Source organism: Lasioglossum baleicum, chromosome 5 (genome assembly GCF_051020765.1).
Source record: "Lasioglossum baleicum chromosome 5, iyLasBale1, whole genome shotgun sequence".
Taxonomy (NCBI): Eukaryota; Metazoa; Arthropoda; class Insecta; order Hymenoptera; family Halictidae; genus Lasioglossum; species Lasioglossum baleicum.
Genome location: NC_134933.1, coordinates 9,203,185 through 9,219,471, shown reverse-complemented (window position 1 = coordinate 9,219,471; position 16,287 = coordinate 9,203,185). Strand labels below are relative to the sequence as shown.

Below are 16,287 nucleotides of genomic sequence, written 5' to 3'. Positions count from 1 at the left end.
AATTAAGCGTGTTAAAGTCGCGCGCTCGCCGGCCAACGAAATTGAATAACCGTGTGCCAGGGGTTGAAAACCGATCGGGCCCCGAAACGAACCCTAATTTTCTTTTCCTCGGGACCCAGCCCGAGACCTCTCTGTTCATCGACTCGTTCCTCCAGCGCTCGGTGCGTAAGAACCTGAAGACAGAGCTGTGAGAGAACCTTAACACTAAACCATTGAACAAACTAAATTGAAATTGTAAAGATGTTTTTTTTTGTGATATCTAATTTCGTAAATATATTTAGTAGAGCAGATATTATAATATCAACCGCGCGAAGTTCAAATCAATTTAATCTTGTTATTTTTCTAAAGCAACATTGGACTACGGATCTTTATGCATTTAGGGTTTATAAAAATTTTCGAAAAATGTGCTAGTGTATCAAATTCGACAGAATTTAGTTATTACTAGACTGTGGATGTTTATGCAATTTTCAATTTTTGTAGGCAAATTTTAAGGAACTGGAATTAACACTAAAATTATCATTGCCGATCAAATGACCGGTCTTACATTTTTAATTTTATAATTATCGAAATTATGACGTTGCTTACATGGTAAATGATTCGAAATGTTTCTTTATTCAAGCGCACATTGCAATAAAAATTGCACGAAATCTAAATAAATAGAGCCTTGTCATTTTCATCAGCTAAAACATTTTAATGTTAAATTTTAGTGTTAAATAAAATCTTATTTTCAGTGGTAGTAACCTTCGGAGATCCGGAATAAGTGACAGTCGTACCAAATTCTATCGAAATTTACGTTCCAGAATTTTTGATAAATTTTCAGTTGCCATAAATGCATCAAGAGCCGCAGTCTAGTTTTAACATTTCGGGATTTGCGAATCTGTCAGGATTCCCGAGAAGCGAATGTCCCGAATCATTGAGAGAATCCCGATGTATTAGAAAATTCCAAAATTTTCCTGAGCCTGTCCCAATCCCGAAAAAATTCATCAGCATTTCGACATTTTCGAGAACCCGTCCCGATCCCGAGGAAAAGCCTCGGACCCGACATGTTCGGGTTCTGACGTCGTTAATGAAATCGGTCAACGATGGAACGACGATCGTGGGCGACCGAAAAGCTGAAGCGACACAGGTGAACGACGAGCTGTTGGAAACGGGGGACGACCGGATCCGTTAATTTTTTCCTTGGAAACGATGCAAATACAATTACGCCGGGAGAATGTTCTAATTGACGGTGCGATCGTGTTCGTCAGCGCGAACAGTTTCGGAATGTTGACTCTTTAATGCGTAGTATATCTCGGTAACCGGGAATGTTTGCGCTACCTGGAGGTTTTGTCGTTATCGTGGAGGTAGACTCGTTTTTCCAGGATTGCAAGGGTGCGGGATTCACCTTCTCATTTCTTGATAATACAAACACGGGGGTTTTCAGTAGTCAAAATCGCTAGATGAAAGATCGATCTAGGGCGCTCTCTCCCTCAAAAGTCCTATCTTTTCGTTTACGAGGCGTAATTATTCGGCAGCGTAATTTGTAGCTATTTTCATAGCTACATGCTTCCGAATAATGGAAATTACGCCTCGTAAACGAGAATTATTAAAATAAAAACAAGAAGGTTAATATACCACGTTTTTAAGACGGGCTATATACAGATTCCTAACCCCATACAGATAGTCCTGAAAATTTGTGATTGTGAATTTTTAATAGCTACGAAAATACTTGTAAGATTTAAAACGAAAAACGTTACAAGTTGGCAAATCTCTAGCGTTTTTGAAGAAATCAGAAGGCGAATCCCGTACCCTTGCAATCCTGGAAACGAGTCCACCGCCTTAAATCTGCGTGCGTGTACGTGTTCGAATGATTGCTTGTTTAGCAAAGAACATGGATTAATGCCTGCTGTCGATGAACTCTTTGCGACCGGATGCGTTCGCGATTTCTTCGTTTAAAGACCACGCGGAAATCTTTTGATCGCAGGCTAAATGGTTCAGAAAAGTGTAGTTTTTAGTTGACGAAATTAAACGATTGGAATGACTAATTGCGGCCAATTATTTCAGTACTAATCCAATTGAATTGCGTTACCCGTCATTCTTATATACGTTCGCGAGCACGATGTACAGTTATGACGTTTATGGAGTACTAAGGTATTGCATTCAATCTGGGCGAAGGTGTAGCATACAGAACGAATCTTTCATGGATCATTAAAATATCTATCTATCTTTTTATATAGAAATTGATTGTTCTAGTGGATTTTATTACCGAACGTTCGTCGTGATTGATCTGTCAATTAATCGTCTGCTGATCTTTATGCAGAATACAAATCTTGTTCGTTGATTTTAAGCAGGGGACACGTAACAAACTCTTTCATGCTTTAATCATTTTAATACGTTGAAAATAGTAAATTCACGTTTCGAAATTCTCTTAATCCTTATTCTATTTAAAAATGTACCTACCCATTTTTGCCGCAATCGCATAAAATCCGCAGTCTAATTATCATCAACTGATTAAAACCATTAACGGAAGAAACAAATCTTTACTTGGTTCGTATCCCTTCGAGCGTATTCAAGCAATCTCCTAAGTCGTTTAAATTCCGCAGTCTAATTATCATCAACTGATTCAAACCATTAACGGAAGAAACAAATTTTTACTTGATTCCAGTAGCTTCTAACGTATTCAAGCAATCTCCTATGAATTGTTTCTTCCAGAATTTGATCTACCACATGCGAGTAGCTACCCGACAGCGAAATTTCATTTCCGATGACAAGATACCGAATCGATCTTCCCACCCGACGAATCAATGTCAATGACCCGTAGTATTCGGAAGCTTTCCAATCGGGAGTATGCTCCGATGCAGATCGAATTACGCCGTCGATGGAATGTTCTAATTGAGTGGAGGGGTCGAGGGGATGAAGAGAAGGTTGGGAGGCGTTGCGGGGTTGGAGCGGAGGGGACGCGGGGAAGGTTTAACAAAAATGCCAGGCGATCCGAGACGACATCGGTACGAATATATCCCCCGGCTTTCATCCCCGTGGCCCGGCAAAAAGTCGATGATACGAAGTCGATGGCCGAACGTAGAAAAAGATGAAGGGGGCAGTGAGGGGCCGGGGGCAGTAGCCGAACGGAGACAGAGATGCTACGCGAGAGGATCGTGAGGAAACCAGCGAAAAAGAGAGTGAGAGAGAGAGGAAGAAGAAAAGAGAAAGAGAGAGAGAAAGGGCCGGGACAAAAACGTCCGAACCGGAGAGTCGGTTCCCGAACAGAGTCACAGATCCCACAGCGAACGATAAAGGTTCGGGCTAACAGAGACGAGGAAGACGAGGACGAAGACCGAGGGACAGACGGAAGAACCGAGAAACGGAACGAAACGGAACAGGACGGGACGGGAGGATAGTAGTAGACGAAGACGAAGAGGAGAGAAGCCGGGCAAGAGCAGAAACGGCCCCGGCGCGCGGCACGGCGCGGCAAGAGAGGTATGGGGAGAAGAAGGATGAACAGGGAATGTTCAGAAATGAAGCAGCAGTCGCGCCGGGGGTAGAGATGGACCGACTTTTACCTACGTCCGGGCTGTTTGTATGCGTTCGTCCGAGATCAAGTTTTTCTCGAGTTCTGAATCTCCGGCAGCGGCAACGGCCACGGCGCGGCAGCCCGTCTCGAATCCAACTTGATTTCCTGGCACGCGGTTCGTCTTGTCGTTTACTCTCTCCCTCTCCACGTGGCTCTCCCGCTCTCCCCTACAGCCCCTCTTTCGATCCCCCACCAACCCTTCTCTGTCGCATCTCTTTCTCCCTTTCACTTTTGCTCAATCATCCCCACTAGGGGTCGAACGAACCGGGGGCGAAAGTAACGTTTCGAAATCATTCAGAAGATGCTACCAACTATTGTCAAAGTTGTAGTGGTTTGTAATGTACATACACTACCGCTCATACGTGTTAAAAAACATTAGAAAATAGATACTTATCTATTAACTGTTATAATATTATATTACTATACTATTATACTATTTATTATTATATGTATATATTATTATATCGCACCTCCGCAAGAAAAGTGACACAATTCAAAATTGCAGCATTTGAGAAAAATCAACTTAAAGAATACTATAAAACATATACATATTTCTCAATGACATAACCTCAAAATTGCCATTTTTTGACTTGTGTCACTTTTCTTGCGGGGGTGCGATATATACTATTATAATAGTTATAATATATATACTATAAAATGAGATACTTATCTAAAATGCAGTTCAATTATATAGACACACCCATTATATCGGATTAGTTTTACTACATTTTAGTTTTTCATTTTTTCTTCACATTTTCCCTGAGTTTTTATACGATTTATGCTCTTATTGAGAGTGCCTACACACTTATGATAGCGGTAGTATATGTATATGGCCGAACTGTGATAGTTTATAATGTATGGCTGTGCCAAAAGACATTGAAGACAAGGCATGTTAACAAATCAACGCGTATTTAATAAACGAACACATTATCTCCCGGTGATTGTTTCGTGAATTTTGTAAAGGTACGTGTCGATCTGAGAATAAAACTATCGCTACTCTCAAGAGTCGAATTTGAGAGCTACACGCATGAAATTCAAATGGCCACGTGCCTGAGAAATTGTGGGATGATTGACAGCTCCAGAAGTCAAATCGGGAAACAATCATCGCAGTTAAATTTAAAAAACTAGAAAATATAAGAATAATAATTAAAATTTAGAAATTACAGAATATTTTTTGGTCAGATTTGTGATTTGCATGTTCTCTACATTCGAAAAAATCCGTAAATTTCAATTACGGCTACTCTTTTTTGCCGTAAACACATAAAATCCACTGTCTATTAATGAGTTTGCCGATCGCTGCCCTGGTATGATTATTCGATCCACCCAGTAGATCGGGCAGGAGCGATCTCACGAGGAAGAAGCAACAGCGTTTCCTAAACGCGACGCGAGGCGCCCGCAATCGGTCGAGCCGATCGGGAGGCCGACCATCGGATTTATCATTCCACTCGGATATTGGGCGAATCGGTGATCATCCGAACGATTCCCAGAGCCCGGCAGAAGCATCGGGGCACCGATAAACACCGGTCGATCGGCCATTGAACACCGAGAAAGGAACAAAGAAATGCGAACGATAGGATGGAAAGCAAGGTGGTCGCGTCTCGGGACCACTTTCCTCGGTCCATTAAGATATCTCCGAGGCATCGGAGAATCGAGCTGTCTCCCTCCCTTCCGATACGACATTTCTCACTGAAAATTAGCCTCGTCGTCTGTGGCTTCCTCCCGGAACACCGTGTATACCCTGAAGGCTTATCAACAGGCGAAACCGGGAGGTGGAAACTCGCTTTGAAATTTATTTTCTTTTCATAAGCCACGTATTTCTGGCTCTCGACCACCTCCGATTCGAAACGAATTCAACAATTTAATTAGTCATAGACCAAAGACGTTTAGGTACACGACGATTTTTTCTTATTAAACGACCTATAGTGGCCGAGATTTCTATAAAGTCATCTTCATTTTCATAGATATTTTAAAACTATCACCATTTTTCTCGATTTATCGTATCTAAAGTGTGTATCTAATGTGGTGACTAATCAATAGACTGCGGATTTTATGCATTTATGGCAAAAATGAGCGGATGCAATATAAAACAGTGGGAAGGTTACAATGATTTAAGAGTGCTAATCTATTTTTTTCAGCTAGTTAATTATTAAAGTAAGAATAAACTGTTTATGTGGCTCCAGTCTACTAATCCACGCACTATTCATAAAATGAATTACAAAATAGAGACAATCTTGTTAATGAAGCCTATGAGTGACGAAAAAATTCAATTTCTACCGTGATACAATCAAGAAACGCGTAACTCTTTGATCAATAAGAAATAGTTGTGATTATTTAACGTTACTGTTAAAAATCGGACATTTCATATGCAACGAAAGATATTATCTTCCGTATTTTTCGTTTTATTTCAATTCAAAGTTCAATCGCTCTCGTTGAAAGACCCTTGATAATTTTGTGAGTAATGGACTTTTCTGCAGCGAAACTGGTGTTTCAGCGACGAGCAGCTTGTAGACGCTGCCATGTTGCGCCGGTTTCCCGATTCCCAACAGCCGGGCCGCCGACTCTCGATCGTGGATCACTAATTACGCCGGGGCTATTGTTACGAAACGCGGATTCCCAGCGAAACGAATTATCGCGTCACGCCGTAAGACGGGAAGCTTGGTTGAATCGCGCGCATCACGCGACCCGAACCCTCGGATTAATAAATCCATTCGGACGCGTTCCGCTCGTGACAAACGAGCCCCGCGAATTGGTATCCGCGCGCGCGCTTGAAACCGCTTCGCAAGCCGATTCCGCGTGCCTCCGTTCGAGCTGATCTTTCTCGAAAGCGGCTGGAAACGGCGGAGATTCCAGCGGGGTACTTTCGGGCCGGGAACGTTAAACGACCGGTATTATTTATGGCGATGGAATTTCCACCGGGGAACGTTTGCTTTCGCAACGATCGGGTATCAAGAGTGGTATCCGTAAAATACAACTCCGGCCACTCTCGGAAAGTTTCGTGGCGCGCGGTGCGCTGGTAAATACAGTGTAATCGCGGCGATTATTCTAACAATCTTCGTCGATCTTCACCCGTTCGATTCACCTTGGGTGTTACCCCGGCTGAACGCTGGTAATGAAAGCATCCAGCACCGTTTCCACTCTACTGATCTTTATACGTACTAGACGTGGAGGGCGCGATACACCCAAACGCTATTTATAGCGGTTCAATTGAATCCGATTTCGCCAAGATTTCGAGATTTCGCCAATCGTATACTATAATTGTAACCGTAGTACCAGAGTTGGGCATTAATCAATTAAAATTTTAATCAAGATTGATTGATTGATGCGTACGATTAAAAAAGGTAATCATTGAAAAATCAGTCACTTTTGATGGTCGGTAGGTTTAGTGTTAAATCACACCCTTTCCTTAGTGGTTTCATTAAGGTGTACAAAATGTGTTGATGCTATTAAATTCTTTTAATCATTTTGTAGTTTGAAATTACACCCCCTCCCATTTTGCCGTGAATGTACACAATTCGCAGTCTAAGGATGTTCTTTTAGACTACGTATCTTTATGAAAAACATAAATTGTGTGCATTAATTACAAGCTATAATAACCAAACAGGAATCATGTCAGGAATTATGTCTATCTTTAGTGGTTCTATTAAGTTGTACGAAATGTGTTGGTACTATTAAATTCTTTTAATCTTTTTATTTATCGTTTGAGATTACCCCCCACATTTTGCCATAAATGTATATACAAAATTCACAGTCCAGGGATGATTTTTTAGACTACGTATCTTTATGAAAAATATAAATTTTTTCAGCACATAGGAACCAAATAGTTTATTTCTCTCTTTCGTAGTTTTACTAACGATAAGTTAGAAACAACGTGTTGATATATTCAAATTCTTTTAATTATTTTAGTGTTTTAAATTAACATCCTCTCTTCAGTGGTTTCATTAAGTTGTACGAAACGTGTTGGTACTACATTAAATTCTTTTAATCTTTTTATCGTTTGAAATTACACCCTCCCATTTTGTCATATATGCACAAAATTCGCAGTCCACAGATGATTTTTATGAAAAATAAGAATTGTTTGCATTAATTGCAGGAACCACGGATATAACTTCGTTTCTCTCATTCGTAGTTTAACTAACAGCAAATAGTAAACAAAGGGTTGATATCTTCAACACTTTTCATCGTTTCTAATCACACCCACCCAAATGTGACATGAACCAGAGTTGGGCATTAATCAATTAAAATTTTAACCAAGATTGATTGATTGATATGTACGATTAAGAAAGGTGATCATTGAAAAATAGACGATTGATTCAATCGATCGATGAAGTTAATCGTCCATCATTGATTAAAAAAAGAGATCACAGACTAATTTAATCAATTGTTGAAGTTAATCGCCACACGATCTACCAATAAATTGTAATAAGGAGGGAGAGAGAGAGAGACAGAGAGCGGAGATGGAGAATTGACAGAAATATATCGTAACGAAAATTCAGTTTACATTTTTTTCAGTATGCATACAGTTTTGATTCCGTATTTCATTTAGAGATTTCAGCAGTTAATCATTAATCAATTATCCGATTGACGATTACAATTGAAAAGAATGTAATCGTTAACCGCAATTAACGACTAAAGTAGGAGTTTAATTGTTAATTGCGATTAACGATTCAAGTAGAAATTTATTCGTCAATCGTTGATAAAATGTTTGCCCAACTCTGTGTAGTACAATCAAAATGCTTAGAATTCATTCACGGAATATGTTGATTAGATGTTCACTTTGATTAAACTATCCTTTCAGACCGCGTGTACCATTGGTGGTACCCTGCGAGATATTTATTTAACGTGCTCAAAAGAAGTATATTTCATAAGTTTAAGACTGCAGAATATATTTCCACCAAAAGAACGAGGCATTATTTAAAAGCCAGTTATTTTATTCAATAAAATAACTACTTTAATGCAAAATAGATATTTGCTAGTGTGGTCGACACCTTTCTTCATGCTTGAAGTACTAAATTTGAAGTTTCGAGATTGTAAGTACTACATGCGAGTAATTAAACGTTAATGTTGCTGTTCAAAATCCCACATTTCACATACGACAAGCCTAATCGAATGGTTTCCCAAAAATCTCATTCTGGTCTGAACGAACGATAAACCTAACCTCACAGATCGCCGAACAAACAGCGTTGTCCTACAGAAAAGATTTCAATAGTTTCCGATAATTCCGCATCGATCGAACATCGGTTACTCGCTGAAAGATCGAGAACGAAGGCATGCAAGAAACCGCGGCGGTATCAATGATCGTCCCAGGCGATCCCAAAAGTATGCAATCTATGCGCGCGGATGCGCCGAGACAAAGGCTAGCCGGAGGTCCCGCGATTTCCATCCGCGAGAAAGAAGGGGCACAAAGGACGAATCCGGCGGTGCTTGCAAAAACCGGCGAATGACTTTCAGAACAGAGAGGCGGACGATCATTAATATCGCCGGGGATGATCAATCAAAGAACGGTTGGGACTTACTTTGGTGGACGTCGTACTGGGCCTGGTACCACCAACACCGATCGCGTACAGCTCCACCTCGTACCACTGGATTCCAGTTTCCCTGTCGAGCGCAGCGGCCGTCGACAGTATACCTGTCTTCGTGTCGACGTCGAATAATCTGTCGACCTGCGGACCACCGCTACCAGCGGTCACGTTCGTCACGTAATATTCGAGATCGATGTTGGATCTACGGCTGCGAGCTGGCACCCTGAGAATGCTGGTGCCGATCGGTTCGTTCTCGTACACACTGCCCTCGATTTGACCGCGGTGTTCCCAGACCGGTTGATCCTCGGTGACGTCATCGCCGGGTACTATCAGAGTCAGATAAGTCTCGGTAGATCTTCTCTCAGCTTGTACAGCTTCGTCGGTGGCTCTGACGCCGATCTGGTACTTGGACACCTTCTCCAAGCTGCTCTTGAGCGACCTGGACAGCCTCATGGTCAGATGTCCGGTGTTTCTATGGATTCGAAACATGTCCGAGTAGTTGACGTTGGATCGTAGCAGCTCGTAAGTGAGCTTCCCGTTCGTGCTAGAATCCAAATCCCGAGCGACCAGCTGGCACACCGTCATCTCCTTTTGATCTTGAAGATTGCTCCCTCTCAGCGGCATCACCACCGCGGACATGCTGACGAAGATCGGCGCGTTGTCGTTGATGTCCTCGACTATCACGGTGACCAGCTTCTCCGCGGAGAGCCTGGTGCTAGGTGGTTGGGCGCTATCCGTAGCTACCACCACCAGCTTGTACGTGTCGACTTCCTCCCGATCGATCGGCAACAGGGTGTGTATCACCCCCGTGTTTGGATTTATACCGAACCGTCGCACTTGATCCTCCGGGTCCTGGCTGGCGATCGAATAAGTGACCTCGCCGTTCTCGTTCGAGTCCGGGTCCTCCGCGGTGGTCGTGACGATCGGCGTGTGAACGAGGATCCCCTCTCTGATCTGCCTGGCGATCGCGGTGTTCGGGAACACCGGCGGATTATCGTTCGCGTCGATCACCTCGACGAGCAGCGTCGTCACCGAGCTAAGCCTCGGGTGGCCACCGTCGCTGCACCGCACGTTCAACGTATACTTCTCGAGCTCCTCGTAGTCCAACGGCTTGCGCAAGTACAACGTGCCAGTCAACGGGTCTATATAGAACGTGTCCCGCCTGTTGCCAGCCGATATGGCGAACGTCAGCTCGCTGTTGGGTCCGAGATCGTTGTCCGTCGCTTTGAACCGGAGTAGCTCCGTGTTGGTCGGCGTGGTCTCCAAAACGGAGATTCTCGACTTGTTGTCGACGAACTGGGGCTGATTGTCGTTCTCGTCGAGCACCTCGATGTGAACCGTGGTGTTGGAGGAGAGACGCGTTTCCAAGCCAGCATCGTGCGCCACAACGGTCAGGACATAGTGATCGGAAGTTTCCCTGTCGAGCTCCTTCGTCAGAGAGATCTGCCCGGTTGCCTCGTCGATGGCGAAGTGTCCGTGCTGGTTCCCATCCTCCAACGAATAGAACACGTCCCCGTTCAAACCTTCGTCAGCGTCCGTCGTGTATACCCTGAGCAGCTGAGTGCCAGTGGCAGCACCCTCGTTCACTTGCACCCTGTACGGCAGCCTCTGGAACTGGGGAATGTTGTCGTTCACGTCGGTGATGTAGATGACGACCTTGACACGATCCCGAAGCCTGTTCACGCCGTTGTCAGTGACAGTCGCCTCCAACGTGACATAGCTGCTGCCGGTGTTGCTGACCAACAGCTCCCTGTCGAACACCCTGAGAGACTTGATGAAACCGTTCCTCGGATCGACGACGAAGTCCTGCTGACTAACCGGCAGGGAGAACATCAAGTCAGCGTTCCGTCCGACGTCGCGATCGGTAGCCAAAAGCTTGCCGACGAACGTGTCCGGTGGCTCGTTCTCGCGTAGATGGAAGATGAAGCTGGAGTTGGTGAACTCGGGCGCGTTGTCGTTCTCGTCGATGATGTGCACGACTACCGGGACCACGGAGCTTCTAGCGGGACTGGCTTGATCGGTAGCGGTCACTTCCAACGCGTAATAGTCCTGCTCCTCCCGGTCGAGAACGTTCTTCACGTACAGCTGTCCATCGGGGAATATCCCGAACCTAGCCTCGGCATTGCCATCGGTGACGCTGTACAAGACGCGACCGTTAGCGCCGAGATCAGCATCGGTGGCCGTCAGCGAGAAGAATCGGTCGTTGACCGGCGTCGACTCCGGCAGAGAGGTCTCGTAGCTGGTCAGCTTGAAGACCGGCGTGTGATCGTTCACGTCCTCGATCGTCACTCTGATCTGATGCTGCGCGGACAGCGGTTGGTTTCCGGAATCGGTCGCGGTCACCTCGAGCTGCAGCACGGTACCCGGTGGAGATTTGATCGGTCTGTCCAAATAGATAATACCCGAGTTCTCGGCGACACGGAATTGTCCTCCGGGATTGTGAGTCAGGGTGTACACGATTCTAGCGTTGGCACCTGTGTCCCGATCCTTAGCGCGAGCCAGACACACCTCCTGGCCAACAGCAGCGTTCTCCTTGAGGAACACCTCGTCCCCTATCTCGCCTTTGGGGAATCTGGGCGGGTTGTCGTTCACGTCCAGAACGATGACGTTCACGGAGGTATTCCTGTAAGCAAGGCCAGCCCTGGCGGACAATTGCAGGCTGTGGTAGGCCACCTCCTCGCGGTCCAAACAGCCAGATGTGGTGATCGTGCCGGTGTTCTCGTCGATCTTGAAGTTGCCTTTGGGATCGCCGTACACGATCGCGTACGTGACCTTCGCGGCGTTGTATTGCGTCACCTGGACGGTGCCGACCTCTCTGCCGAACAGGTTCGTCACAGAGCCGTCACATAGCCTGTCCTCGGCTATGCGGAACTCGTATCCGTTGTACTTGTCGAATTCCAACACCTCCAGATCCTCCTTCCGAATGATCTCGACCAGAGCGTTCCTCGCTGCGGTTTTGTCGCCCGTGTCCTTCGCGGAGATCTTCAGTTCGTAGAGAGCAGACCTCAGGGAGCCTTTAAGAGAGATCTCTCCGGTTCGCTCGTCCACAGCGAACAGTCTCTCGCCGCCAGATTCCAGGGAATACCTCACTTGCGCGTTCTCCCTGGCGTCGGCATCGGTCGCCTTCACCTTGCCCACCGTGGTTCCTGGCGGGGCGTCTTCCGGTATGGGCATCAAGTACCTCCACGGGTAAAAAACTGGCGCATTGTCGTTCACGTCCTCCAGAGTCAACACCACGGTCGCCGTGGACGATTGTGGCGGGGTGCCTTGATCTCTGGCGATCACCAGGATCCTGTACTCCGCGGTGGTCTCCCGATCGAGCGGGATCTTCGTCGTCAATTGACCGGTCAGCCCGTCCAGCGCGAACGTTTTCGGGTAGTCCCTGGAAACACTGGAGTGGAAACTGTACGCGACACTGCCGTTCGTTCCTTGATCGTTATCCACCGCTGTTAAAGTGGCAACCAGACTCTGCGGCGGCGTATTCTCCGACAGAGTCACCTCGATCACGCTCTGCGAGAACCTGGGAGCCTCGTCGTTCTCGTCGAGGATGGTTACTTTCAAATGCGTCGAGGCGTACTTCGGATTCGGTCCGCCGTCCCTGGCGAACACGTGCAGCTCGATGCTGCCCTGCACCTCCCTATCGAGAGTGGCAACCGTGGTGACCAGTCCGGTATCCTGATCGATAGCGAACCAGCCTTGCTCGTTGCCCAAGTCGAAATCATAATAAATCCTGGCGTTGAGGCCCGAGTCGGCGTCGGTCGCCGAGATACTGGCGACGAAGCTGCCGGTCGGCGAAAGCTCCGAGAGCACCGCCGAGTACTCGCTCTGCTGGAAGACCGGTTCGTGGTCGTTCACATCGTTCACGTGGATTACCAGATAGGCGGTCGCGGATCGCGGTGGCGTACCTTTATCGGTCGCCACCACGGTCAGATTGTATTTCGGGATCTCCTCGCGGTCCAGACGGCAGTTGACGCGTACGATATCGAAGCTCTGCGTGTTGTCCAGCCGGAAATGGCCGAGCTCGTTTCCGGCACGGATCTCGACCGATGTCTCACCGTTTAGACCCTCGTCGTTATCGATCACGGCGATCGCCGCGACGATCGAGTCCCTCGCGGCGTTCTCGTCGACAGTCGCGTAGCCGGGCGTCGACGGGAAATAGCTGAATTTAATTTCAGGATCGTGATCGTTCGCGTCCAATAGATTCACCGTTACGTAGGTACGACCGTCCTGCCGGGGCGAGCCGTGATCCCTCGCGAACACCGTTATCACGCAGCTCTTTGGGCAACCGCCACCCGGACGAGCGCCGATCGTGCAGCTCTGCTGAGGACAGTCCAAAGGCTCGACGGTGGTGATCGTCCCGGTCTCCGGGTCTATCGTGAACTGACGTTCCGAATCCGGCAGGTAGTACGTCAGCTTCGAGTTGTCTTCGGAGTCCTTGTCTGTCGCGTGCACCGTCAACACTTTCGTACCAACCGGCGCGCTCTCGTTCAACGCCACCACGTAGTCGCTCTGCTGGAATATCGGCGGATTGTCGTTCACGTCGAGCACGGTCACGTTCACAAGCAAGTAGCCGAGTCTGGCCGGCCTGCCTCTGTCCCTCGCGCAAACGTTCAACGAATAGTACTCGACCTGCTCCCGATCCAGTTTACCGGTGGTCTCCAAGTGTAGATAAGAGGTCTCGCCGGTGGAGTTGCCGGTTACCTCCAGCCGAAACTTTCCATCGGTGTTACCGTCCACAATGAAGTAGTCGTCGACGACCCCGTTCTCGGGCGTGTCCCTGTCCGTCGCAGCGTCCAGCAACAGCTTCGTGCCGACCACCGCCGATTCCGAGAAGCTGACCGCTATGCTCGACTCCGGGAACTCGGGATCGTTATCGTTGATGTCCAACACGAGGATCCTGACCTCGATCGGGTACGTCGGCTGACTGGACAACACGACCAGGTCGAACCTGTCGCTGCTCAACGCCTCCCTATCCAAAACCTTGGCCGTGCGGATCTTGCCAGACTCCGGGTCCAGCACGAACTCCTGGGGCGGCTCGTTGAAACGATAAGTGAAATTCGACTTGACCGGTATCACGCCGACCAGCGTGCCCTTCGGCTCGCCCTCTCTGACCTCCAACGGAACCCTAGTGTCGACCGCTCTACTCTGCATCGCCAAGCCCATCGTAGCGCTGTCCTGCGGCAGCATCGGCGACCTACGCGGCACCAGCCGCGTCACCCTCTGTGATATCTTTCGGGTGAAATAATACTCGACCCCGTCGCGCGGCTCCTCGCTGCTCGCCTGGCCGCCATTTTGGTCCACCGACAACAGTCCCAGGACCAGGGCTAGGACCATCGATCTTCTTATGATCATCTCTTCTGTCCCTCGAACGGGCCCCCTTCCTTAACCAAATTCCTCTCGCGGTTCGACGACATATAAAGGTAACAAGGCCTGGGTGCGTGCACTACCTATCATTCCTCGTCCTCATCGTCCACGGCAATTTCATTCTCCTCCGGGTTCACGTGACCAGCCGTGTACAGGACATGGTACCGTGGATCGGATCAACGTTCCAACCGGTCGCACGAATGCCTCGCGGATTCCATGCTTTCCTCTTCGTCTCTCGTTCTCTCTGTCCTTATTTCTCTCTCTCCGATATCTTTTCTTTCTAATGGCCTCTTTCGGAGCCGACTCAACTCGAAATCGGCTTAAGCGCGATCTTTCGAGGAAGGTGTCCGCGCGCTCGATATCGCTCCTCTCACTCTTCTCCCCTGGATTCCCTCGATTTTCGTCTCCCTCGCGGAGCAAGAAAGTCGGGTACGCAAGGTACTCGAGCCGACAGAGGGGGCAGTGACCCGCGCGCTCGCGCCGAGCCGCGCCTCCTCGCGAAACGCGTGTACCGCAGATGCTGTTGCGGATCCGCCAAACTTTTCCGACCCGTGTACCACCGATCAATTAACCGATCGGTCGAACCAACGGATCGAGAGATCGCCAACGGGATTATTCGTCACCTCTCTCTCTCTCTCTCTCTTTCTCGCCCCTCTCTCGCTTAGCCCGTGCGTGTCACTGACAACACGCTACCTCGCTCGTTTTTCCACGATCCGACACTGACATCGGCTCCACGCGACACGTTACCGAACACACTCGCCTGCTGCAGCACACCGAAGTCCACGGATCCAGAATCCGAACTCGCGATCCACCGATGATCGTGTTCCACGATCGTTGGCTCTCCGACGACGACGACGACGACGACGACGACGAAGAGGAGAGCGCAACCACTAAAGAAGACACGGGCCCCCTCACGCACTTGAATCACGTTCACGCGGCCCGGACTCGACACGCGGATCGATCTCGACGGACCTCTCTGATGTTGTTTACTGGCCCTCTTCACAGACCTAGTCACTCGAGACACAACGGGGAGGTACGGCCCGGGAGCACACGCTCGAACGTTTCGCAGCCGTTGCGTTCCGATCGCTCGCCAGAATCGGGATCCATCGATCCGGAGCTATCGGAGTCGTAGTTTACCTACGATGGAATCTCACATTCACGCGCGCGCACAGCGGCGGCACACATACACACGGTTTCTCGCGGCGCGGCGGCGTGTCTTCTCCGGTTTTCGCTTAAGGAGCGGGTGGTGGATGTAGGATGAGGAGAAGGAGGATGATGATAGAGGGGGAGGGGGTGGATGGCGGAAGTTACGAAAATCGAACGACACACAGTGATTTTTTTCGATGAACGATTCGAGGGACACGGGACTGAGGGACCAGCGAAACTGTGTGCAACAAGGTACGGTACACCGGAATGAAGAAAAGTGCGAGAAGAGGGAGTATAATAACGTGGGCCGTGAGCGCGACGACGTAAGACCCCGAGAACGTACCACGAAGAAAATCACCTTCCCGAGGACTGACCTGACTCGACTGAACCGAGACGGTCCCAGAACCTTGCTGCTGCCGGGAGAAGCATTCTTCGGGCCGGCCGACACGCCGTCCCTCTCCGATCCATTGGGCCCACCGTATGCTTCCGTTTCTCTCGCTCTTTCTCGACTCCTCCCTCCCCTCCCGCCGTTCACGCCCTCCCCCTACTCTCCGCGGCCTGCCTCGACCCTTCCACCGATATCGCTTTTTCTCTTTCTACGAAAGAAACCCTGACCATCCTTCTCCCTCCTCCGAATGCGCATAGTCTTTCGTTCCTTCTCTCTCTCCCTCTCTCGCCTCTCGCTTTTGCAACCCTTTATCGATATCT

The 16,287-nt window shown here is 48.3% G+C and overlaps 1 protein-coding gene across 1 annotated transcript in view; it reads right to left on the bottom strand.

The window, feature by feature from the left end:
- The window catches only part of Ft (cadherin-related tumor suppressor fat), a 150,494-nt gene extending 134,457 nt beyond the window's left edge, over positions 1 to 16,037 (bottom strand). The window contains exon 1 of the mRNA XM_076423424.1: positions 9,064 to 16,037. Coding sequence (XP_076279539.1) covers positions 9,064 to 14,421 — 5,358 coding nt within the window. The 5' untranslated portion in view covers positions 14,422 to 16,037. The remainder of the gene's footprint in view (positions 1 to 9,063) is intronic.
- Between the last annotated feature and the right edge of the window lie 250 nt (positions 16,038 to 16,287).